The 24,709-nt window shown below is 42.3% G+C and overlaps 1 protein-coding gene across 2 annotated transcripts in view; it reads right to left on the reverse strand.

The window, feature by feature from the left end:
- The window catches only part of E2F3 (E2F transcription factor 3), a 42,066-nt gene that overhangs the window by 11,111 nt on the left and 6,246 nt on the right, over positions 1 to 24,709 (reverse strand). For both annotated transcript variants that reach the window (XM_071451040.1, XM_071451033.1), the window contains exon 2: positions 336 to 447. In XM_071451040.1, coding sequence (XP_071307141.1) covers positions 336 to 447 — 112 coding nt within the window. The remainder of the gene's footprint in view (positions 1 to 335; positions 448 to 24,709) is intronic.

Below are 24,709 nucleotides of genomic sequence, written 5' to 3' on the forward strand. Positions count from 1 at the left end.
CTAATAACTGTGCAATCCATGCCATCACGCCACCTTCATTCCTCAGCATCCACCTCTCCAAGCACCCCAGCATCACATCCTTGGCTAAAGAGGAGGCCCTGGGCAGAGAGAATACAGGCTGCCCAGCAGGCAGAGGGACACACCTGGCAGCCAGGAGCCTCTGCAGCCTCTTAGCAACCCCTGCTCTGCAGCAACCCCTCCATGCTGCAAACCTGCTGACCACTGCCCAGCTGGGGGGCTGAGTTTGCTGCATACACATCTAGGTAAGGACAGCAATAAACACATTCTAAGCTAGGTAAGGCAGACTGATGACAGCATGTTACCAGCTCCCTTACTTTTTGGACTATCTGGACTTCTTGTTGCAGCTCTTCCTTTCCCCTTTGGAGTCTTTAGTCCTTCTGCAAGATACTGGTGGCCACTTTCTCCTAGCTCCAGCCTTCGTTTTGCCTGTTAAAAAAAAAAAAAAATGCATTGTTAAGAAGTATATTTCACTTTATCAAACACATTATTGGGACTACAGGAAAGGCAGAGAGTGGTGAACTTTTCACACCAAGGTATCAGTACAGGTTCATAGCCCATATGCATCACAACGGAATCCAAATATTTACTGGAATCTTAAGGCGGACTTAAATATACCACTCAAAAGCTAGGTTGATGAGGTTTTTATTTGAAAATTCAGCAATTTTTTTTAGATTTGAAAAGCTGAGTGGCCATTTCACGGTATATTTCAGTCTAGTCTGGACTTTCTTGAATAGGTATGAAAGATTTCAGCCCTCACTTGAGTTGAGAAGATTTCATTTAAGAAAAACAAAGACAGCCTCTCAAGCACCCACATGTATGAATCCACAAATCTACATTTCCTTTGAAAAATTTGTTATAACCATCTAAGTTTCTGCAAAAGTAGTGCTAGTCCAAGTTATATTTTTCCCTTCACTGTCTGAGAGGATGGCTTTGAGGGGACCAATAATTTCCACTACTATGAACTTCCTACATGACATGACACCAAGAGCAGCATTGGACAAGTCCTCTCCTCTGCCTCTCAAAAACTTGTCCTCATTGAAAGCACAACCACTACATTTATTTCACATTAACTAGCACATGTGCTGCCTAAATTAAAGTGGAGCAAAAGTAGTATTAGACAAAGCCTGAAAATCTGCTAAATGTTGCATTCAGCTCAAAGGAAACACATCTTGAATAACGAAAATAGTGAATGAAACCATTAAACTTTGCAGCACACAGACAAACTGCAGTGAAAACCACCACCAATATGAATTCTGTTCCTAGACAGAAACACAATATACTATCTTTGGAAACAATTCTATACCCTTCCTTGCCACTCAGGTTACTGAAATTAAATCTGGGGATACTCGTTATCCTAACAATAGAAAGCACATTACCTGGAAGACACAGGAAAAAGAACTTTTATGTCTAATCAAGTTTAGAAAAATAACTGTTCCTGAAGAATGTTGTTTATTCAGTTAGGTAGAGCAATTCAGAGTACATTATTTGCTTGTTTTTTAAGATTCACCCTATGGGGCTGGATAATGTCTTGCTCCTCACTGAACCAAGACAAAACAATATGTTCTGCTATGGAGTTGAGACAGGTATTTCTGTATTGTGGATTTCTCTTATGCACTTTACTTTGCATCTGTGACCAACAGAAGGCTCTAAATAAAGTAATTTATATGCATTTATTTATGGATAGCTAAATAACATCTTTCTGTTGGACTCTGCTTGCAAACCTCAGACTTATTAAAAGGCAAGTTAAAGCACATGAAACTCATACAAGTCCATGGTGTAACAGCACATGCAGAGCATTCAAGCCACTCTTCTCCACATTTTGTGTGAAGAGGCATAAAATTCACTGGCAACAGGGCAAAACTGAACTGCATCCTTCTAACCAACACAGGCACTACACTCCCAGCAGACCACTGGTGGCAGCTTCCAATAGCATGAAACACCTCTGCTCTGTTCAGCTCTGTAATCCAAGGACACAGAATTCTAAAAGGTCAAGTGTTAACAAAAGCATCCAGCTAATATGTTTAGCCAACATAATTGGATTAAATTAAGATTACAGCTATTCCACAGAGACAAATACATTTCACACTTTTTTATGCAAGTGTTTTTCCACCCTGAGAACTGTAAGAGCGAAGGAAGGAGGGGTGAAAAGGGAACAATTCAGGGCGTGGGAAGACTAGGCCAAAGGGATACAATTAAAGATAAAAGAGAATCTCAAAACCAGGTGTGAGAAGGAGGGGCAATGCTTAAAACATAAAATCCAGAGATTTGCAGCTCTCTCCATCAGAAGAGAAACTTAGGTTTGGATTACACATCAAAACTTTTTGTCTCAACTTGTCTGCAAGATAAAAACAACAGTATTTTGCCTCTACTTTTGTGGTTAAAGACTTATATAAGTTTTTCCCGTGAACTTCAAATAATCTGAGAGAATGCAGACAGCATCCTTTGGTTGCAGAGCAGCAAAAGCCTCCCTGCATCTGCTGGGGCTGGCACAAACACCACACTCTTGTCAGGCTCAGTGCACCTACAGACACTGTAAGGCTAGTGAAAAAAATACCACATGACAGCTATCTACAAGATAGATGCTTTTTAGTTTACAAAGCATACAGCAAACCTGAGAGATATATAGAGCAAAATATTTTAGTGGAGTCCAAAAGATCCTGATTACTGACAGGCAATTCTAGGAAACACTGAGGAATGTTTCATTTCTGGCCAGATGTTACACGTCACTCAGCAAGTCCTCACTTCCCCTTCCTGTTTTACAAACTTCATTACTGATAATATGCAGGACTGAAGTGGTGTATTCTCTCAATTTCTTCTTTCATGAATTGCAGACTGAAGATTTCCTAGTGCTGTTTTGTTTGCACTAGAGATCCATGGTGACTCACAGTTTCTCTCCCATCTCCAAAATTATTCATAGTGCCTTCCAATATCTGGCTTCTCTTCAGAAATCTCAAGATCTGTGATCAGCAGAATCAGTGAGCCTCTTAAAAAACATCTTGATCTGTGTCACTTATTTTTGCTACAGCACTGTGTTCACTATTTGCACAAATTAGTATTATTTGTCCTTATTTCATTACGTGATCAATCATAGCATGCACAACCATCTGACACAGTAAGAGGGACCTGCTAAGACTTAACAAGCCAAAGGACACCAGCACAAAGCATCCCAAATGACAAGGACAAATAGGAAGCAAAGGGACTAAAAATTTCTCAGTGACGTGAAACCTGAGTGCAAGAAATGGGAAGTCAGATTCTTTAGGGAGACAGTGAAAGGAGCATAAAATAAAAGGAACTATGAGACAGGTAAGCCACAAACTGATACTTTCCAGCAAGAGACACAAAAGTAACAGGAAAGCAAGCATCCCATTAAGCTAAACCAGACACCTACCCAACCCCTTGGTCCAGATGTAAAAATTGTGGCATCAACTGCTTTAACTCAAGTTTCTCTTCCAATACTATGAGCAATCCCTGATATAGATACAACTACAGACCCACTGTTCAGTGCAGACCACGAAAAACTGATGCCACCTTGAGTCCTGTGTAGGTTTGCCCTTTTAGCTTCAATTCTTTTTTTTTTTTTTTTAAAGAAACCTAGATAGCTACCACAATCCACATCAGAGGCAAACCCACAAGAACGTCTTTCCTAAGAACACTTGTCTCTAGAGGAAAATAGTTTAAAAACTCCCAGGATAAGCTAAGTATTTTCAAGTATACAGGACCTGATGCAATTCACTTTACAGTACTCAGTCTCATGGATTAACTTTCAAGAGGAAGTTGGAGGCTGGTTATGCTTATAGAAGAGAAGAAAAGGAGCAAGTGTAGTATTAACTAATTGACAAAAGGGGTGGAAAAGGTGCAAAGGGGAAATTATAGCCCATTCCCTTTAATGGGCTGGTTTGAGTTCATGGCTACCTAGGTCTATCAGGCTGCTGACACCACCTCTTCTGCATCCTCCCTCCATCCCTGCTCTCCTGGTGCAGGCAGCACTTGATTGATATGTCCTCATCAGCCCCCACAGAAAGGTGGTTCAAGAGGTCCCCACCAGCAGGAACTTAGTCCTACTCCAAAACAGAAATTATTTTTCTGCTGGGTGGGGGATGAGCCTGCACTGAGAGCTGCTGAGGAGAAGCAGTGTAACACCCACCCATGCCCCTTGGATCATCAGACTGACATTTGAGCAGCTTCACAGTCATGTCACACAGCAATCAACTTCATTCTTGGGGAAAGAAACTGGCAGCAATTAGATATAAAGAAAAAATTTCAGAGTGTTACCTTGTAACAGACAAGTAAAGGCTAAGCATCAGGTAAGAGCCAGCACAGGGTTTTGTCAAGATAGCAGAGCACAGTGTCCAGGTGGGGCAGATATCAGTTTTTGAGGACTGCATCATATCCAACCAAAGCCTTAGTTTCTCTGAGAATTATATTTGTAAGTTTGAGGGAAGAAGTAGTAAAACACTTCTTAATTCTTTCCAGTGATAAAATCATGGAGAATAACTTTGCCAAAGTATGCGCACTAGAATTTGTCCTGCTAGATGTGTGCTTCAGCTTGTTTACTGGATATAAATTAATTGCACTGCTTGCAAAAGACAGACCTAGGAAAAATTATATTTTAAATTACATTACCTGTGCTACCTTCTGAAAATCTTTTTTCTGAAATATTGCTGCACCCATTAGACTTAGCAGGCATATAAAGCTTGCTGGAATGATCTGAGTTGGGCATATTCTACTACCCCAAACCCTAAATTCAAGGTCATTTGGAAAAGTACAGTCAGTACATTTTCATTACAAGTGTGAAGCACCAAATTCCACTTCAAACTCCTGTCACAGCTCTTGGGCCTCCCAGGCTCTGCACATCCCACCTCCTTGGAAGTCCTGAGACCTACCAACATTCCCTGCTCCCCTAGCAGGCATTCAAGGTGTGTTTGAGGAGCAGCAGTCTGATTTAAATACAAAAGGACAAAAGTTGATCTCAGAATGAGAACAAAAGTAACCTGGGACAAAGCCTGCTGAGATGGTGATGGAAGATAAAAACTTATTCCAAAAAAATAATGGGATGAGGAACTGAAAAGAAACTCTACTTTATGGTTGACTGGGGTGGAAAAACAGGAAGACTGGAAACAACCAAGCATGGTAAGGAATAAATTGTTTGTATTAAGTGATAGCTGACAGTGAATTAAGCAGTAAGGCAGAGAAATGTGTCTTAGGCCTCAGCTGTGGGTGTCTCAGAGCTAGGAGTAAGATGGGCAAGTTAAGCAAGGGACGATGACTAAGCCTGGTGCAGTCTCTAGAAGATATTACAATTGCTAGGGGCAGATAAAATGGCAGCTTTTCTGTATTTTACCACAAGGCTGATATTACTGGGGAGGGGATGCAAGCCTTTCCAGCGAGCACAGATAAATTTTGACTGCAGCAAGGAAGCCATAGCATGGTTCTCTACCAATCCCCACACACTTTGCACAGGCTTTCTTCTACATTTTCTAAATTAAGCAGTCACTTAAAAATACAATTTAAAAGCTGAGGTTCTGCAGGCATGAACTCTAGTAAGCTGTTCCAGAGGTCAGGAGCTGCAGAGAAGAAATCAAATATATTGCATGAAAGGGTAAATTAAACTGGAGCTTGATGAGGAAGGAATGCACGAGAGGGAGCAAAGGAGAACAGACACCTTGGGGTGAATGCAGAAAAATATTCATACACTAAGGAAACGTCTCCACTGAAGGAAGGGATACAGGCTGAGCATTCAGAACACACTCAAATGAACAAACCCAGGTATGTGGAGAGCTGTGAGTGTCTGCCAGAGGGCTGCACTCAGCTGAGGGCACGGCAAATGTTCGGAAGACTGGAAAACAGGGAGAGGCACAGAGAGGAAAGCAGAGGAGCTCTCAGTAAGGAAGGAGCTCAGCTCTGCTGGTCAGCTCACAAGCAAAGAAACACCCAAGGTTAGCAAAAAGATGCAAGAGGAGCTCCAGAGTTCCTGGCTTCAAACTTACTGACAACTCATTTCATACCCCCTGCCTCACTTCTCAGCAGAAATAAACTTGCAGTTCAAACTCCTGGAAGGGAGAGGGATTTCCATCTTCCACGAAGAAATATTTACCCCAGTGGTCTACACACAGATACCAGTAATTTGTACCATACTACCCCCAGTTTCAGTAGTTAACTCTGACAGGGTAAAACATTTAAGAATTTTCAGGAAAGAATAAGAAAATAAAGAAATAACTGGGAATTAAACTATTTGCACATAAAAGACAACAAAGCATGTCCTTAAAAGGAAAGTTCTGTAAGTCCTCTCAAGTCTTCCCAAAGTATTATTTCCCTATGGAAAGCAGGCAGTTCCATACAGAGGAACAAGAGGAACAAGACCAGGAATGGCACTTTTAATGAAAACATGACCTCAAAATTCTGCTTTACTCATAGCCGTTCATAAGACTGAAGTAAAAGAACACAAAAAGATATATATAGAAATAGTGCCTTGAAAACTGAATATATTGTAAAATCAACACAAAGCAGAAATAAATAATTTCAGGAATCTGAAATAATAGCTCCTTATTCATCAGAATAAGCAGCTTGTATTTAAAGTAAAATTTAAACAATCTTTTTAAAGCAAATGAAAACAGTTTACAGAAATCTAATCCAACAAAAAAGTCTGAAATTGTCTTCTTATAAAACAGCAATTGTATATAAAAAAGGACCAAAAAGTACTTTCTATTATAGCAATTTCTGTTATCTGAGCTATTAATAAGCCTTTTCCAGCTTATTATAGTTTTGACTGAGGGAAATTCTTCTCTAGATCTTATATTGAAATTATTAATTGAGCTACAGTCAATTTTTTATTTTTAATGTAGATGAATATTAAAAGAAAATCCCTTTTATATGTGTTAATTTGGTTTATAATTCAATAAGAAGCACATCACAATCACCAAATAAAATGACACTCTGATCACACGCAGCCCTCCATTAGGTATTTGACACTGAGGGCTGAAGTCTGATGTTACTCTGATGAAGTTTCTTTCAAGGCCTAATTAAACCATCCTATTTCTATAAATTTCCCATTTTCATGATTGCCACCGAGTATCCAAGAGCCAAGGAAGCCATGAACTGTAAGCACTTAGAGATGAAACCACACAACTTTTATTTAGCTCCAAAAAGTTAAAATGTGGGTGGCCAACTTTCAGCGGCAAATTCTTGTTTGAAAGTGGGACCCAAGCCAGAGGAACTGAGCGGCAGCTCTCCCTTCTCAGGATGAATGTGCAGGAAGAAGCAATGCAAGTGCCATGAGTGCCTCCCAGTTGTTGCTGCAGAACATCCCACAAAGCCTTTTTTAACACCTACAGAAAGGAATACATCAGCTTCCAGGCACGCTCAGCGCTCCCGCGTTAGCAGCTCTGTGCATCAGTGCCACCCCAATGAGGCGCTTCACACTCTCATCCCCAGCCTGGCTGAACTGAACATTTTCAACTGCTTTTAAATGAAACACAATGGCCCAAACCAAATCAAAAAAGTACTGAAATGTAGCAATGAAAAATGGTGGTTTCTCCCTACACCGGCACAGTAAGTCATCACTGAAGCAGGATTATAATCTTAATGTACTAATTACCTTTGATTTTCATCCTGATATCTCATGTGACCTGGCCTGCCCTCTGGTCTGATTGTCTCATAGTCACCAACGCTAACATAATTCTGACACCAAGGTAAGTGGCCAGCCCTGTTTGACATCCCTCCATTTTAGGCTCATAGGTCTACTGGAATGCCATGGGATCAGCCCCACACCCCACCAGACCTGCACTCAGTATAGCAGCCAGTGTCAAAACGTGCAGCTTATCTTGTTTTCCTACTCTGCTGCAGTACTTCATATTTTCTTTGCACTAAAAGAGGAAGGACATTACAACGGTTGTGCAAGACATAAACCAAAGCACAAGCCACGTTTCTGGCCTCAAACCAAGAGAATTACACCTATGCTGCATAGGAAATGAATCATCTGAGATCTTTCTTATTGCAATTTTTCCACCAAATACGAAACAATTACTTCTTACTGGAAGCAATGGCTTTGCACTGTACTAAGGTTGAAAGCTCCAGTTACCACTTCATGTTGAAATATGAAAAGTTGTTTTCAGGAAACTGCACCCAGTTTTCATCTTAACTGCTGAACTGCCCATGGTGAGGAGCGCCTGTGTCTCTGGGCAGTCTGAAACACCTCCATGCAAGCCCCTGATCCCAACAGCTGCCAGGGGCTGAGCTGCACCTGCTTGGTTAAGGTGGAAGCTATGGAGACAAAACTTCCAGAAAATGTAATGACAAACACCCAACACTCACATGCAGGAGTGCAGCCAGACTAACCAGCATCTGGGATGTGGAATCCTGGCCACAGATTTTTGGGGGTGTGTCTGGATGCAGCAGGATTGTTTCCCTCCCATTCCCTGGGAAGCATGGCCTGGGCCTTGGTGGTAAGGCTGGACCTGTCACTAGCAGGCTCTAATGCCATCCTACAAACGGGTGTCAAAGCTCCCAGCCCATTTGCCTACCCCATTCCCAAAGATGCCACCTCAGCAAGGCTGCTGCCTCCAGAGCAGAGCTTGGGGATTTTCAGTTGTGGTTCACATCAGTGATTTCTCACCATGCACATCCTTTGAAGAAAACAAGATTGTCACAGAACAGGCTGATGCTGAACTTGCAAACTCTTGGCAAGCAGCTGGGGGGTGGAGGGGGGAACATGATGGGACATAAACACAAAGGGGACAGGATGTGACAGCAGACCAGCCATGTAAGAGACTTCTTGGTGTAATTTCTTTGTATTGCATTTATATGCAACAGTTCCACCAACATGAGTCCACTTTTGATGCTACCCATTGCGAGCAAAGTAAGCCAAATAAGGAAGTGATAGTTCAATTCACATGGTGTATGATAGGGCACAACATCTCAGTGTGGCTTCAGAGCTGCTTGCAATGTTTCAGCCCTTCAGGAGACTTTCAGCCTCCCGAATAGCAAAGCTAAAGTTGAACTGGACCAAGGGAAAGAACTCTTTCCCTATCATTTTACAGTTGATCCTAAAGAAAAACCATTGCAAAGGAAATCAGTCTCAAAATACATCCCAGAGATATTTTTTCTTTTGTATCTAAGGATTATTTTTTATTTTAAATGTCATTAACTTCAAAATAAGATTGCAATTGGATTTGTTTCACTGAGTGGCTTCCACTCTATGTGTGGAAATTTGCACAGCTACTTAGAAAAGAAAAGCTTTTGAACACTGTCCGTTGTCTGCCAAATTGTCTATTAAACAAACAAGCCCTGAGACTGGGGGAGGAAGGACACTGAGAGCTGGAGAATATAATAGGATGAACTTCCTGGTAGGAAATTCCAGTAAATGCCATGGAGCATTAGATAAACAGGCTAAAAACTAATAGCAGCATTCCAAGCACCTATATTGACATAGGAATCAGGAAAAGTGTTACTCCTCACTTACAAAACATACAGAATACAGTGATAAACCTCTCCAGGAAGATGTAATTAATAAGACTGCATACATACACAGTGAAAAGTGAGGAGAAAGAGGAGCACTTACAAAGTCACACCAGAGCTATCGCAGTGTAGGTGCTCTGTAATGGTGCAAGATTGGACTTGCTTTACAAAGTTCGCTCACTAAACTGCCTGCTTAAGCCACACCATCTTGAGCTTTGTTTTCCTTGGATACAGGATACCTACAAGAGAGGACAACTGTGGAATTTCACAAATGAAATTTCTGGAGTGCAAGTTTTCGTGCCTACACGTGTCTGCGGTTCACGATCTCCCACCCTGGCACCCCAAACCTTTCTGTATTTCACACGAAACACCCATACCAAGTTACATTACAGGAGTGCCATGGGACTGCATCACTTGACTCACTGAGAGGTGATTCACTGGGAACTAACAAACTTGTACATTCTTTCAAAAATTAATGATGCAAAGGATACGTATGTAAACACTTCAGAAACTACAGAGAGCTACAAACTAGAAGGTAACAAGTTTTGAAAACTCAGGTGCATGTGAGCATTAGTGCTGGGTGTTCACATCACCAAAGCAGGTGAATCCGTCCTTAAAGGTCAACACCAATCCTGACTCCATATTTTTAATTCACTGCCTGAGGTACGATGGCTCTTACATCTATCTACTTTTTCAATTAATGTAATTAGTAATGAGAAGTCAGATCTTAAGCAGCGAAACCTTTTATTCTGAAGTACTTTCTTAACCCAGTTTCACCCAAGTATAAAAGCATACACAGCAGGATTCCCCAAAAGTAATAAATGGACTTTGAATCCATTTGGGGTGATAAAAATATTATCTAGTTTCCAAAGGTCATTGTGAAAGTTGACAAAAAACATTCAGAAGATCCAGGCAACATGCAATGATTTGCATTTACAGAATCAGACAATGAGAAATAACGTGGGGTCCTAAGCATTTACTGTAACACAGGATAGTTCTGTACATTATGTAAACTGTGAGTGTTAGTTCACTTTAAGGAGTCTCAACATTGTTCAAACAGGTTAACCCTGATAAGTTATGCTTGTACCTACAAGTAACTACAATGCTGACTTTGCTCAAGAGATGGATTTATCATTCTAAACTTAATTAAGTATCGTTTCAAAAATTAAATTACCAACATTATATACAAAAAAAAAATCCTTACATAACCTTGATGAAGTTAACACAATAACCTCTTCCACACACCAAACCTCCGAGTAACAAAAATAAATAACAAGTACCCAAGAAACAGGAAAACATGGTTTACATATCCAAAAGCAGCTATTCCCAAAAGCACTTGGAAAGGAGGCTCCAGATTAGCAGAAAGTCACAGAAATAGATAAAAGATTGTAAGAGAGCAAGGGTGATAATCACAGATAGCTGGGCCCTAAAGACCCCAATGATGACTGACAGCCTCCTCCACCCTAGAGCCGGAGCTGGTACTGCCATTAGAAGGCTTCTCTTTGCAACACATTTCTTTGACTACAAACTGAACTTGGTTTTCTCCTAGCATGGGTTGCTAAACTCTAGAAACTGATGACTTCCTCCCTCCCCACATCAAGGTAGGCAGCTGCTGCATTTACTTTTATTGCACGGGTCAGTTTGGCAACAGTTTACATGGCTGAAATGGCACAAGATAGCCAAGTTCCTGATGCTTTAAATGCTGTGTAATGTCACAAAGACCAACTAATCCACTGAGCTTTCACTGTGATGCACATTCTACCTTGGCAGTCTCTTATCAATCCATCAGCAACACCATGGAGCAGAACAACCTGAGCGTGCTGGCAAAAGGACAACAAACTGATTTCAAGTAGGAAGCTTTACTTATTCCCATTGACAGAGAGGGAATAAAAAGAAGACATGATGGCAGCAGGCCTTAAGTGAAGTGAATGAGCGTCAATGACTAAATTTTCTTTTTCACATTTAGGAAAATTCTGTCATGCGCAGGACAATCTAAAACTGATGCGACAGCCTAATTTACAAGACAACAACCAAAACAGATGATTTTCCTTGGAGTCACAGGTAATGAATTTGTAGGGGAAAAGACATTAAAGATTACATTGAATATTTTCAAAAGTATCCCTTTTGGCTTTGGTGAAGCAGAAAATCTCCAGTCATACAGTCAAACAAGAACTTTAACCTCTGCAAAAACTGACCCACACCAGACACAATCTGTCCCTTCTACTTTGTCTTCTTTACAATGTATTTCCTAAACACCTTGAGATGACTTCTCCAGAAAAATCAGTAGCACTCTGAAGTCTCAAATTTTAAAATGAAGTGAATTTGCATTTTTCTCTCTAATCTACACTTTGATGAAAGAAAAGAATCTGACTTTCTAATATCACCTCCTACGTATCACAGACCCTAGCTGCTGTGCTATTGTTGCCAAGAATAAGAATGCAATTTTAGAATCTTTGTTATGAAAATGAAATGAACAAGCATCTGTCAGGAAGTACCATAAACACAGTTGCTCCCACCAAAAAGCAAGTAGAAGGATTTGCTAACCTCAAGGCTGTTCAGAGTTGAAATTACAGAGCATAACTCTACAGAGAAATTACAGCAAAACAGTCACTGTGTCAAAACTGGAAGGCATAAACTAATTATTTTCCCCTCACTTAAAAAATCTAATTTCCACTTTGAGTTTGCATTGTTTAAGCTTTCAATATTAAATCATCCATGTGCTCAAGTTCAACAACTTAGAAGTCCTTTAACACTGGAATCATCTCAGGGAGTGGCTGAGGTGGGAAAACACCTCTGGAGATCACCTAGTCCACCTGCCACTGCTCAAAGAGAAGGCAACTAGAACAGGATGCTCAGGGAGTTTTTAATGTGGCCAGTGAATGCAACTCCACAGCCTAAGGGAGCTGTTCCAGTACACCTCTGCTGTATCATCTTCTGTTTAAATGGACTTTCTTCATTACAATTTTTGCCCATTGCCTTTTATCCTGTCACTGGCCACCAGTGAGTATAGCCTGGCTCCATTTTCCTCACTCTCTCCCATCATGTGTTTAAACACCTCCAGGCTCAACAGTCCCATCTCGCTCAGCCTCTTCTTCTATATGAGATGCTCTGAGGCTTTAACCACCTTCATAGCCCCTCACTGGACCTGCTGCAGTATGTCCATGTCCCCTCACAATGGGGAGCCCAGAACCCGACCCAGCATGTCAGCTGTGTCTCACCAGGGTTGAGCAGAGGGAAAGGATCTTCTCACTCTGCAGAGCTGCTTTACAGCAGGTTTGTCCCAGCCCATGCTGGTACCTGGAATTATTCTTCTGCAGAGGCAGGACTTTGCCCTTCCTTTTGCTGAACTTCATGAGGTTCCTGTCAGCCCTTTCCTCAAGCCTGTCAAAGTTCCTCTGGACAGCAGTGCAACCATCAGCTGTATCAACTACCGCCCCCAATTCTGTAACTCCTTATCAGTCAAGTCACTCCTTAATATTAATTTCATAAGCAAAACATTGCTTAAGTTGCACTGAAGGGCATTTTCTTTAGACCTCAAATAATTGATGCTGTCCTGTTTAACAGCATCTTCTGATTTCAAGATCTTTCCCTTACAAATACTAGCACTGAATCACATTATGTCATTTCAGGTATCAGTTACACCAAAAGTGTTGACTGAGGCAAAAGTATCCCCACTCTTGTTCATTTTTTTGTACATGCCAGGATGCAAGCCTCAGTGCCATTGCCTCTCAGCCTTGTGCTGGAAGCTGGTGTGCAGTTGCTTGTCTACTACAGACTTCTGAGAAGTGCTGCTTTCCAGGATACAGGCCCCCTTTCATAAGGCATGGCTTGCATTCCCTGTGCTCTGGCATACAACTTTGCCTTTGGCCGTACTAAAGACACAGTGTGTCTGAATGTGCCTACAGAGCAAGTTGTGAGAGCTCCATTATCATCTCCCATTCTGCTGGCAATTACTATCAGTAACAGTTTTTTTGTTTACTTCTGCGACAACGATGAAAGCACTTCATAGTATTCGGATTAGGGAAAATACTCACTGGAATCAATCGAAAGGTCCCTTTTCCTGCCACTTAGCCGATTTTTTAAACCAATTTCACATTGAGAGTTACTTTTGTTAATCAAAATGCTTTACAAAATTAAATGTATTTTCTATCAGCTTCATTGACATGCTGGACAGCTGTACCTTTGCTAACTTCCAGCTTTTGGCAGGAGAAGAAGGGTGAAGCTAGGAAGAGCTGTCTGTGGGATACTGCTGGTAAACCCTTTGGAAACACCACAGGCACTCTTTGCAGTGCTGTATACAGAAGAACTCCATCCTCATAATTGCACACTACTTAAACCCTACAGAGAGATTTATTTCAAGACTATTGACCATCCCAAGTATTCTGAAAGTTTTACAGGCACTGGCACAAGGCTGGAAGAGCAGAACGTTAGCAGAGGGATAAAGAGACAACACCTGGATTGAAAGCAGAAACTTGTGGATCTATTCATGAGCTTTAATTTCCATTGATTGTAGCCTAAAGTTCTGAGAAAGTCCATTTGGCTTCTTGTACTGTGGCCTTCCTCCTCTTTCCCTTTCTGCTACCTGTCCTGCTGTATAACCATGCAGCTATTAGAACGATCCTGTAGGCAATGGACAGCTAAATGGGATTTTCCAGAAGCCTGGGGAAGTCTTCCAGTGGAATCTAGCACTAAAATATCACCTATTAAAGGCTGCACTAAAAATTCCTTTCTTTAAATAACTTTGAAGAGAGAAGAAATCTATCTACTCAATTCAGGCCCATGGATTCCTTCCCAAACATACCTTAATCTGTTCAGAAGATAAATGACCATACAGTTTAATTGTGCCTTCTTCACAGAAGCCATAACTTTCTCTCTTATGATCAGTACACCTTGATCCTTTGCATTTTCAAATGCAGTCCCACTTATGAGTCATCTTTCCCTCCTCTCACACACACTTTTCAGTCTCTCCTCTTCATCCTATTCCTCTTGTTTTAGTAAAAGCTGTAGGTAGGGTGAACTAAAATAGCAAGTTTCACAACTGGACATGAGACATCCTTAAATTTAGATCAAATAAGCCCTTCAAAAGTACACGAGAGCTTTCCATCCAGACAGATTTATAAAAGCTACATATAATTATGGAAAGGAATAAGAATAAAAATAGCCTGTGGACGATGCCCTCTCTCAACAATATATGGATAGGAAGGAGGACAGCCTTGTTCTCTTAGAAGCAGGAGAAAAGGTAACTTGAGGCAGCTGTGGGAAGCTCCCACAGCCTGTAGGCTTGCTAGATTGCTAAAAATCCTTAAGCATGATAGATTCCCATAGAAACCCTCATTTTCTACACTAATTGTTTTCCCAACCCTAATTCCAAACTATAATCAAACTGTAAAGCTAAGATTACCCCAGAAAACTTGACTACATCTCACTATCTGGGACTGCAAGTTCTTATCCAAGCTAAAGCAAAGACAGTCTTGGACGAAACCCGCTTTGTCAGTCATCAGTTTATCTTGCAAGTCTAAAATTCAAGAAAACACAAAAACCTGTTGTCTTGCCTTGACATCCATAACTCCTACCCTTTCAACAGGCGCCTGCTGATGATGGCAGCAAGAGTCGTCTTACTCCCGAATGTCCTCCCACGCTTTGCACTGGCAAGGAGCCCTCACACACTCTGTCCTGACTTGGAATGAGTTCTGCAGCCTGGTCCTACGCTTTCCACCGTAAACTGGAAATTTCGTGTCCACTTCAGGTAAATACATTTTATTGAATTAAATGCAAGAAAGTAAATATGGCAGAGTTACAGCACTCCTTGTGTAAAACATTGACTTCCAAGATAAACAGGAATGCTACACAGCTTTCGCCTACTGCTATCCTGCAAGCGTTTCAATGCACAGTGGTGCTAAAGAAATCAGGAGAAAGATGGAAATCCTGGCAGCTGCTGAGAGGAGAACTGAGGCTACTGGCAGTGGGCAGCATGTGTAAGGATCAAGAGATAAATACATCAGACCTTTTTCGCAAGTAATCAATAACAAAATAGTTATGCTTGAAAACAGACAACAGATTAAAGTGAAACTCTTATTTCACAGCCCTGAGTTACAGGCTGTCTCCAGTTAGTTCCGCACTAGCTGAGTTTGTAGTGGAGGTTTACTTACAGTAACAATGATACACCTTCTTTTAAGCCAAAGCTGAAATTCAGCAGTATGTTCTGGTCACAAAGGCAGAATTCTGCCATAGCATGGAATAAGCAGGACCCTGGATGCTCTCGTTGCCACAAAGGCTGGCTCCACGTCGCCATTCAAGGGGCAGAAAGGAGACTTTGCTACGAGCGCAGTCACGAAACTCAACCTTCCTCAGCCAACTTTGCATGTGACTGGTATTCGTTACCACCCATCTGACCAGAAGCCCTATGAGCCTTCCCACCTTCATAAGCTACACAAGACCCTTGGCTGCAGCGGCTGTTGACTGTAAAAGCCATCCCAGTTGCTATCTCCAAGGATTCTGTGATCTTTCACACAAGACCACAGCTCCTTTACTTTCACCTATTACCAATCAGTCACATTAAAGCCCTGTTTAGAGCTGTACCTGCCAGAGCAGCAAAGCCAGTCTTTCCTCTGGAGGTATACCCTGATAGCAGCGATTGCCGAGAAGGCCTCCAGTATTGCAAGTTCACTACATACATAACTTCTAGGCACAAATTACATTTTTATCTTCACCTACTTCAGTGCCAGCCATCAGACTGTAATTAAATTACACGTAGCCTGGGAGCCTCGGTCAGGGACTGGAAGACAAGCATATGAGGCATGGTGCAAACAGCACCGAGCAGATTCCCAGTTTAAGCAAATATGGCTTTCTTCCATGAATTGAGGATGCTTTCAGCCATAATTACTCCTCCATGCGCTCACAAACCCACTACACTGCCCTCAAGCACTTCAAAGCTGGAGATGGGGAAAGCGTGCGAGCTCCCTCCAGCCCTTGGGCACTGCTGGCCAGGCTGGGGGCACACCCAGTAACCCAAGCAGAGAGTAGTGGCACAAAAGCTGCCTATTTCTTTGCATAGCCATCTGCTAGGGTTTCATTCTGCACAACTCCACTGGGTTCTAGGAGATGCTGAGGTCACACACTCAGCGAGGCTCTTGGTCTGCTGCCACTCCAAGCAAGCGTCCTGTGTGTGGGGAGAGGGCACGGCCGGGGCAGCCTCTGCCGGCCACCTCCACCCTAACCCCACAGCCAGCTGGGCCAGGGAGCTCCCTGTGCTGAAAACTAATCACTCAGCCAGTGTTAGCTTTCAGCTAGAGCAGTCCCTGGCCTGACAAACACAGAGAGGTACGAGGGCAGGCGCCAAATCAGGGAGGGAGGGAGGGCAGCGTGACCCTATTTGTGTCATGGCACCAATTTGGATCGTGGCTGCAAGTTGACTCTGAAACCACATCCCCAAAGGGTCTCCCAGCATGGTTCCAGGAAATACCTTCTGTCATGGGAAGAACTTCTAGTAGCACAGACCTGGTTCCCAAATCATCCTTTCCCTTCCTATCCCATGAGGCAATTAAGGCTACTTTGCCTATGAGAGGATTACATTTCATTTCCAAGAATCTGCAGATAGGAAACAGCAGGATATTTTAATGTCCAAGACAGAGAACCATTCTCTTGCTGCTGAACTGAATGAATACAGCATGTTGATCTAGGGCACAATGGTGAGGACCAATGGGAAGACCTCTATCTCTCAATAACCTGCTGCAGAAACCCATCATGACTGAATCACTTTGCATTCCAATCCCTGCATGAAGCTAGTGACCACCTGAAGGATCTTGACATGGTATTTAATCCTCTTCTCCATCTAACTGTCTTCAGAAATACCCAGAAGTTTACCAAGCAGCACAACTGCTTAACAGCATGTGACTATTTAAAATGCTGAAAGCAAGTCTTATCATATCTACCCTAAAAGAGTATCCTCAAAGTATAACAAGGAAACTGGAACCATCAGTTAGTAATATTATCGCTCTTCCCTCACAACAGAAAACAAGGAGAAAAAAGCTAATCAAATACTACCACCTTTCTTCCCCTCTGCTATTGCTTCTCCTAACATTGACCACATTTGTGGTTAAATGCAGGGAGTCAAACTTCCTATAAGCAGTGTTGTTATGGTTCCAGATTTCCACTGTGGTTCAGCTGTATCACAGCACTGGAAAGGCAAACTGGCACGTGCTCAAACCGCCACCTTCCCTTGTTAGGGTGAAAAAATTTCATATTGTGATTCTAAAAGTTTCTTTACCTGAACCACCTCACTGGCCTGTCTTCTAAGATTAAAGACCTTAATAGCGAACTTAAGAAAACACTTTGTTGAAATTGATATTCTGGATAAAAATGCTTAGTGAAAATACCGATGCAATTTCATCATGCTACAGGAGATGCATGTAGCCAGTTAAAATGTACCTTCCCATTGAGACAATTCTTCTAATTCAGGGTTCTGGCTGGGAAGATCACTGCACCTGCTCCACGCTGGGGCTCATGCCCACGCAGTCATGGAGAGGCACTCAAAGACGAGGCAGAGCAACAATGAGGACAAAAAGCATCATCTCTCAGGGAGAGGTGAAGTACTTGTAGAAGGCATTCGGCATCACTCTGCAGCAGAAGGAACAATACATTTTCATATGATTTGATCAACACTAACAAAGAAACTGGGCTAAATCCGAACAAAGAATCTGAAATCAGCTTTTCAGGAGGAAAGCAAATCTTCCAGTACCATTACAGGCAGGCAGGCAATTTCTAATCTTCTAGGCATGGCACCCTTGCACTTTAAGTGGGAAAGCTGAGGTAGTTCTGGTGAGCAAGTACATTTGCTGGGATCTTTATGCCACCCCTCTTACACCACTACACTATTACACAAAGTTCCAAATCTGCTGGCTTTTTCCACTTCAACAAGGTGTTGCCATCCAACAAGTCAATAAGGCAAGCTCAAGTATCTGATATTTTTAGCAAGATATACTATAGCACCTCACACTTGCCTCAAGATTTCTCCCTGCAAGGTCTTGAAGGCAATTCCCTCCTTCTCTGCTGCTGGTTGAACAGAGTTTGGGACCTGCTCTCCACATGCTGAGTCAACTAAGCTTTTTAAACAGCTGGGAAAGCCACATTTCTCTGCTTGAAATGAAGTACAGATATAATCCCTGTCCAGTACAACTGGGGCTGCTTCCTCACCTTGGAGGAAGTAAGGAAATGGTTTGAAACTGGCACTGAGGCCATCAAAAGAGTGAAAGGGTAGTCAAAAAAGCCCCAAAACTGCACAAATCTTAAAGGGGAAAGAAAAAGACTGAAATTCTGATCATTTCTTACTGAAAACACAATGGTAACTCTTGATTCACTTCAAAACAGAAAGACCTGATTTTGGCCTTAGAGAAAGGAGTCCATCTTAGTCTCTGCATTGCAGAGGAGAACAATCACATTTTTGCTTGCTCTTACTTACCACTACATCGATTATTCTCCAGGACTAGGAAAGAGGGAGAAAGGAGGCAGATTGTAATCACCCTAATAAGATTCTTTTAGGTGAAGGAAGTGAATGCATCTTACTTTTCCTAGCAACCCTCTTCCCTAATTCTGAAGCAAATAAATCACACTAAGCATAGTAGCTTGAACATATGGCTCTGAATAAGGGGGATTTGCCTCCTTTTCTCTTTTTTTTTTTCCTCCTCTAAATTAAATATGCCAGTCTCTGGAATTCCCTACACATTCCATTTCACAGCAAAAGGGGCTTCTGTCCCCCTAAAATACAAACACCACCAAAGAAATTCCTTTGTAACTACTAACTTAATTCTGCCCACAGAAGGCTGTACCTAAGTGTAATATCTAGCCAACTGCACACAACCTGTTCACTACTGTTGCGTTCACTTCCCACATATTCAGCAAACACGATGCCACCAAGACAAGAATAGTGAAGGACTTCAGTGCGCCAAGACCAGCAGCAACACGAAGAGCACCTTTACAGATGAACAGGTCATAACAACGCTGGAGGCTGCCAAATGATCTTGCATCTTTCTTTGCCATCTCTCTTGGTAAACACCTACAAAACACATGGCTCCAAGTACAGAAACTCATAGGATGTGTTTTTATTTTGCCCTTTGCTTTTCCATGCACAAGACACCCCACATTGCATCGTGTGGGCTTTGAATGCTCCCCTGTCTTTCTGCAGAGCAGCTAAGTGGAGAACCAATGGGAAGGATGCTGCTAACGCCTAGATCTGGAAGAGGCTTTCCAGAGGCACCCTGCAGGAAGGGGGAAACACCTCCTAAAGTTCCTCATTCCCCTGCCTGCAATCCAAGAAGGCAGCTGGTGACACTGTGTGGAAGACGATCACAGAGAAGTTTTGCCAGGAGGAACGAAAGAGTAACGAGGATGCCAAAAGCCAACGGTCTGCATTTTTCTTTATTTTTGGTAAGCAAAAATAAAACCAAGCAACACCAATGTGACTAGCAATAGAAATCAGGAAGGAAATGTAAATGATTTTATAGAAAGCGTGAATCAAAGTCATACCAAAAGCCACCTGAATGTTTCTCTATCATAGGCAATTTCTCATGTTCTTTTATGTCATCTTTGCAGTGTCAGTTTTTGAGAGAACAATTCTCAGCTCAGCACGACAGAACAGCAATACCAACGGGCATGCAGAACATTAGCATGTTATAAATAAACTGCTAATTTGAGGTGGGAAAAATCATCAAGGCAGCTCTTATGATTAAGAATCAGACAAAGAAAATGAGCAACTTGCTTATGCTTTCAGGACACTGTATTTTACAAAAAAAAAAAAAAAAGCTTTTTCTAACCCATAATTCCTGAGGGAAAGAAAGAATAAACCCAGTGCCAGTGAAATACCCACGGTTGAGACAAAGAAGCCAGTGAAAATGCTATTATAATTTTGAAAGTCCTTCCTGTACCCACCTCAAGTAGTAAGCTGTATTTTTTACTGGCTGAAAGAATTTTGTGCTTAAGGGTACTACAGCCGGGTTGTGAAGTTTCAGCTTCCTCTCACCCGACTTGCAGCTTTACATAACTCCCCAGAGACACTTTTTGGTCACAGATACCATGCAGCTGAAAGCAAAAAAAAAAAAACCAAAAAAAACCAGCCCACCCAAAAAAACACAGTGCAGAAGAGGTGCAGAAGCATTATACAGCAATTCAGAGCTGGGTTACTTAGAGCCACTCAATAAAATTCTTACCATGAAAAGTGAAACTTTATTCTGCTGAGCCGACGGCCAGGATTATTCGTGCCTGCGATAGCCCTGATCACCACCCTCCGTCTGCCCCATGTGGGGTTCCCTTCCCACCCTGTCCCCAAGTCTGCAAGGACAGATAACGCCCTGCCACGGCATGGCTGCCACCTCGGGTATTATTTCTGTCCTGCTCCAGCATTGTCACTCTGTCCCAGCATGACACTTACCAAGCATTGCTATAAAAATTTCTGCGAACATCTATGTTTTCCACAAGCGGAGATAATGGCCTCATTGCAAAAGCCTTGATAAAAGCTCCAACAAGACAGCTTTCAGATATCACCACACAAAAGCCTTCTGTGAGAGCTGTAACCAACATCAATTCCCACTATGCGAAGACATTAGGCAAAGTGTGAACTAGCTTACTGTATGGGGACAAAAAACTGACTGCCAATGTGTGGGACCAACGCTGTCTAAAAACACAGTGCTGGCAAGGCAAAATAGCACCAGCATATATACATGGTAATTGCCATTTAATTCCAGAATTAACAGCACAAGAAAACAAGTACTGAAGGCACTATTAGGTTACTAGCATCACTCAAGACATTATAATTCCATATAATTCCATTTCTAGTGTCCCTGGTAGAAAAATTACTTTAGAGACAGCAGATGTTAAAAAACACCCAAGCAGAAGGTGAAAGAAAGCCCAGTTTCCATTACAGAAGCACTCAGAGAATGCAGCAAACCCTTCAGATCTGCTCTTTAGAGCATGCATTTTCCTATAGAATCATGGAATAGCTTGGGTTGAAAGAGATCTTTAAAGGTCATCTAGTTCAACCCCCCTGCAATGAGCACTGACATCTAACTGGATCAGGTTGCTCAGAGCCCCATCTAACCCAGCCTTGAATGTTTCCAGGAATGGGTACCTATCACCTGTCTGAGCAATGTGTTCCAATGTTTCATTAGCCCTGCTGTAAAAAACATCTTATATCTAGCCTAAATCCACACTCTTTTAGTTTAAAACCATTACCCATTAATAATCACAGAATAACCTGAGCAGGAACAGACCCATAGGATCACTGAGTCCAACTCCTGGCCCTGCAGAAGACAGCCCTGATAATCACACTATGTGCCTGACAGTATTGTCCAAAGGCTTCTTGAACTCTGCCAGGCTTGGTGCTGTGACCAGTGCCCTGGGGATCCTGTTTCAGTGCCCAAACTCCCTCTGGGGGAAGACCATTTTCCTAATACCCAGCCTAAGCCATGGGAGACAACCTGGGACACACAAACCACCATTGCACCTATGGTACAAGATGAAACCTTCTCTGGACACCATTTTGTACTTTTTACATAGTTACCTGCTTACACTTGCGTAGCACCTGAAAAGTCAGAAGCCTGTTGTTCACCTCAGTGGACTGCACCAATATAATTGCTGGGCCAAGAGATAAGGTTTTTACTCCCAGACCTAAAATTTGCAGATGACACCTCCTAAATTGAAGGTCTAGGAAGGAGGGAAGCAAGCAAGTCTACACATCAATTTGTTTCTGAAAAACATTTTAAAGGCAAACTTGAAAGCTAAGTTTTTAGACAGCGTAGTACACTCACCCCATGGAGAAATATTTCACTCCAAAATTACATCTGTACTTTAAAATGTGTAAAAAATATAAAAATCCTACAGTGCATATTCAGTGGCTTGCAAAAAAAAAAAAGTATCTGTTACTGCACTCTATTTTTAGTATGATTTTATAACTAACGGGTAGAACCAAAATTAAGACAAAGTTATATTCAGCAAGAACTAGAAGAGTGGACCAATGAGCCTGACATGACATATAAGAATTAGACTCTTGCAGTGCATGGTGTGCACCACTGAGTCCTAAACCAGAGACCTTTAATGTCACCTTAATTAACAAGGAAGGAAGTTTGCCAATGAGTTCCTTCACCCGCCCCCCTCTTCTAGCACTTAGTTATGCAATATGCAACAACCTTTGAACCAACAGCTGTACAACAAGCAAAAAACCCCAAACCAGAACAGCATGGTTAAGACGAGAATGTCTTTCAAGAAGTTCATTAATGAAAATTACTTTTAGAATCTATGCATACATAACCAGCAGACATACCACAACTCAGGGCAGGAATGCTGGAGCTGAAGCAAGGAAGGCTAAGCAAACATCTCTTGCTGTCCAGATGCCCAATACAACTTATTTTTACCAAAAATAGTTCTTTACACGTTTTCTAAAAGTTTTCACAGATGTTTGCAAAACATCTAGTGGCTTGCAAGGTCTATGTGACAGGATCGTAAGATTTCATTGTAAAAATAAATAAATGAAGGCCAAAATAATAGCAGCCTCTGCTTTAACAGTGATTTGTCCATATAAAACTCCAGATACCAAGGACTCAACATCTGAAATACTGCAAGCGTGCATCACAGGAAACACCCCACATCTTCTGAAAAATCAGGTTCTAGACCTTTGAAGTGAGGCACCTGAATATGGCACCAGCCTTACGGAGTGGACACTTCTGGGCCTAAATGCAGCCACACACAAGTTGGAAGAATCTTGAAGGTAGCTGGAGGTGATCAAATTAAGTCTCCTACTCAACGAAAGCAATGAAACGGAATACTGGTTTTACTTCTAGAGCCAGGAATAAAGAAAGGCCGTATTTGCCCACATAACTCAGCACACTCACAGAAGAGACACCAGCTGATTCTGAGAAGGTGATCTTTAATGCTCCATTTTGCCTTCCTAGCTTAGTCCTAGGCCAAGGAGCTTGGACACAAAACACCTGAGAGCTGCAGGGCATGCATGTGCAGCAGTGCCAGAGTTAACATGTTAGTTTTCACACTGTCACAGGTCAGGTCAACAACTGCCCACGTTCATAAAGTGGGACAGGAGACTCGTGACACACACCATTAACCTTAGGCAAGCTCAGTTTGCAAACAGCACATTTGCTATGCATTCATGTATGTATAAAAGGGATGCTAAAACCCATGAAGTAGTACTCTAACCACACAACAGAGGCCATTTTCATTAAGCTCTGGCTTAATCAACACCTAGTCAAGCTCCTGCCTTCTCTCTTTACAGGGTTTGCAGATGCAAATATTTACCACAGGCTATGTTGAGCTCACAAGGCATTAAGAACTCCATGAATGCCACTAGATCCAGCAAATAGCAGCAGCATCCAAGCAGACAGCATAGCACTTCAAGAGACACCCATGCCAGGCATAGCACTTCCAAGTGTGGTTTTGGACCAACTTACTTGAGGAAAACAGAAGTTAAATAGTTCCTTTTTAAAGATGTGATATATTGGGCAATTTTGCCAAGCCCATCTTCAAACAGAACTGAAATTGAAACAGAATCCAAATACCTCACCAGCAGCACCTCCAGCACTGCAGCAGCCCCATCCCAGAGGCACGGGCAGCCTCCCTCCCACTGCACACCACTTCCACCAGGGAACATGATGGGGGTTTCTTCTCCCCAGAATTACTGTTTTGTGCACAACCCTAGTCTTGAAAACTAATGCAGGAAGTGATTAACTCTGTCAGCCAAAACAAAAGCCTGAAGTCCAACTTAGTCATTTGTAAGGAGGAGAGTTACCTCCATATATACACACTCAGGGCTGCCAGCTGTAAATGGGATTATTTGCAGAGACTCTAAAACCTGGAGATTTAGTTACTCTAAGAGCTTTCCATCTGCTGAAGCCCCACACTGGGCTGGGCTGGATCTTTGTTACCACTGAGAAGCCCACTGGAACTGAAGTCAGAGTCTCCAACTCATCCTTAGCAGGCAGTTCCCCCACAAACCAAGACTAAAGCCTAAGCCACCTTCCCACCCCTGCACACCAGCCGCAGGACCAGCCCTGCCACCAGAGCCACGGCCATCAACCAGGCAGACACCTTCAGAAGCGAAGCCTGAAAGATACCATACTTGAAGCTACCAAGAAAAGCTCCTGTCTTCATTTCACCAATCTCATACTTGGTGCTCTGAACAGGAGGGATGGGCTGAAATTCTCTCCCACAACCACACCAGGCCTACTGGCCTGCACAG

The sequence above is a fragment of the Agelaius tricolor genome, unplaced genomic scaffold, assembly GCF_023055355.1.
Source record: "Agelaius tricolor isolate 1412-34295 unplaced genomic scaffold, bAgeTri1.0.p SCAF_2, whole genome shotgun sequence".
NCBI classification, from domain to species: domain Eukaryota; kingdom Metazoa; phylum Chordata; class Aves; order Passeriformes; family Icteridae; genus Agelaius; species Agelaius tricolor.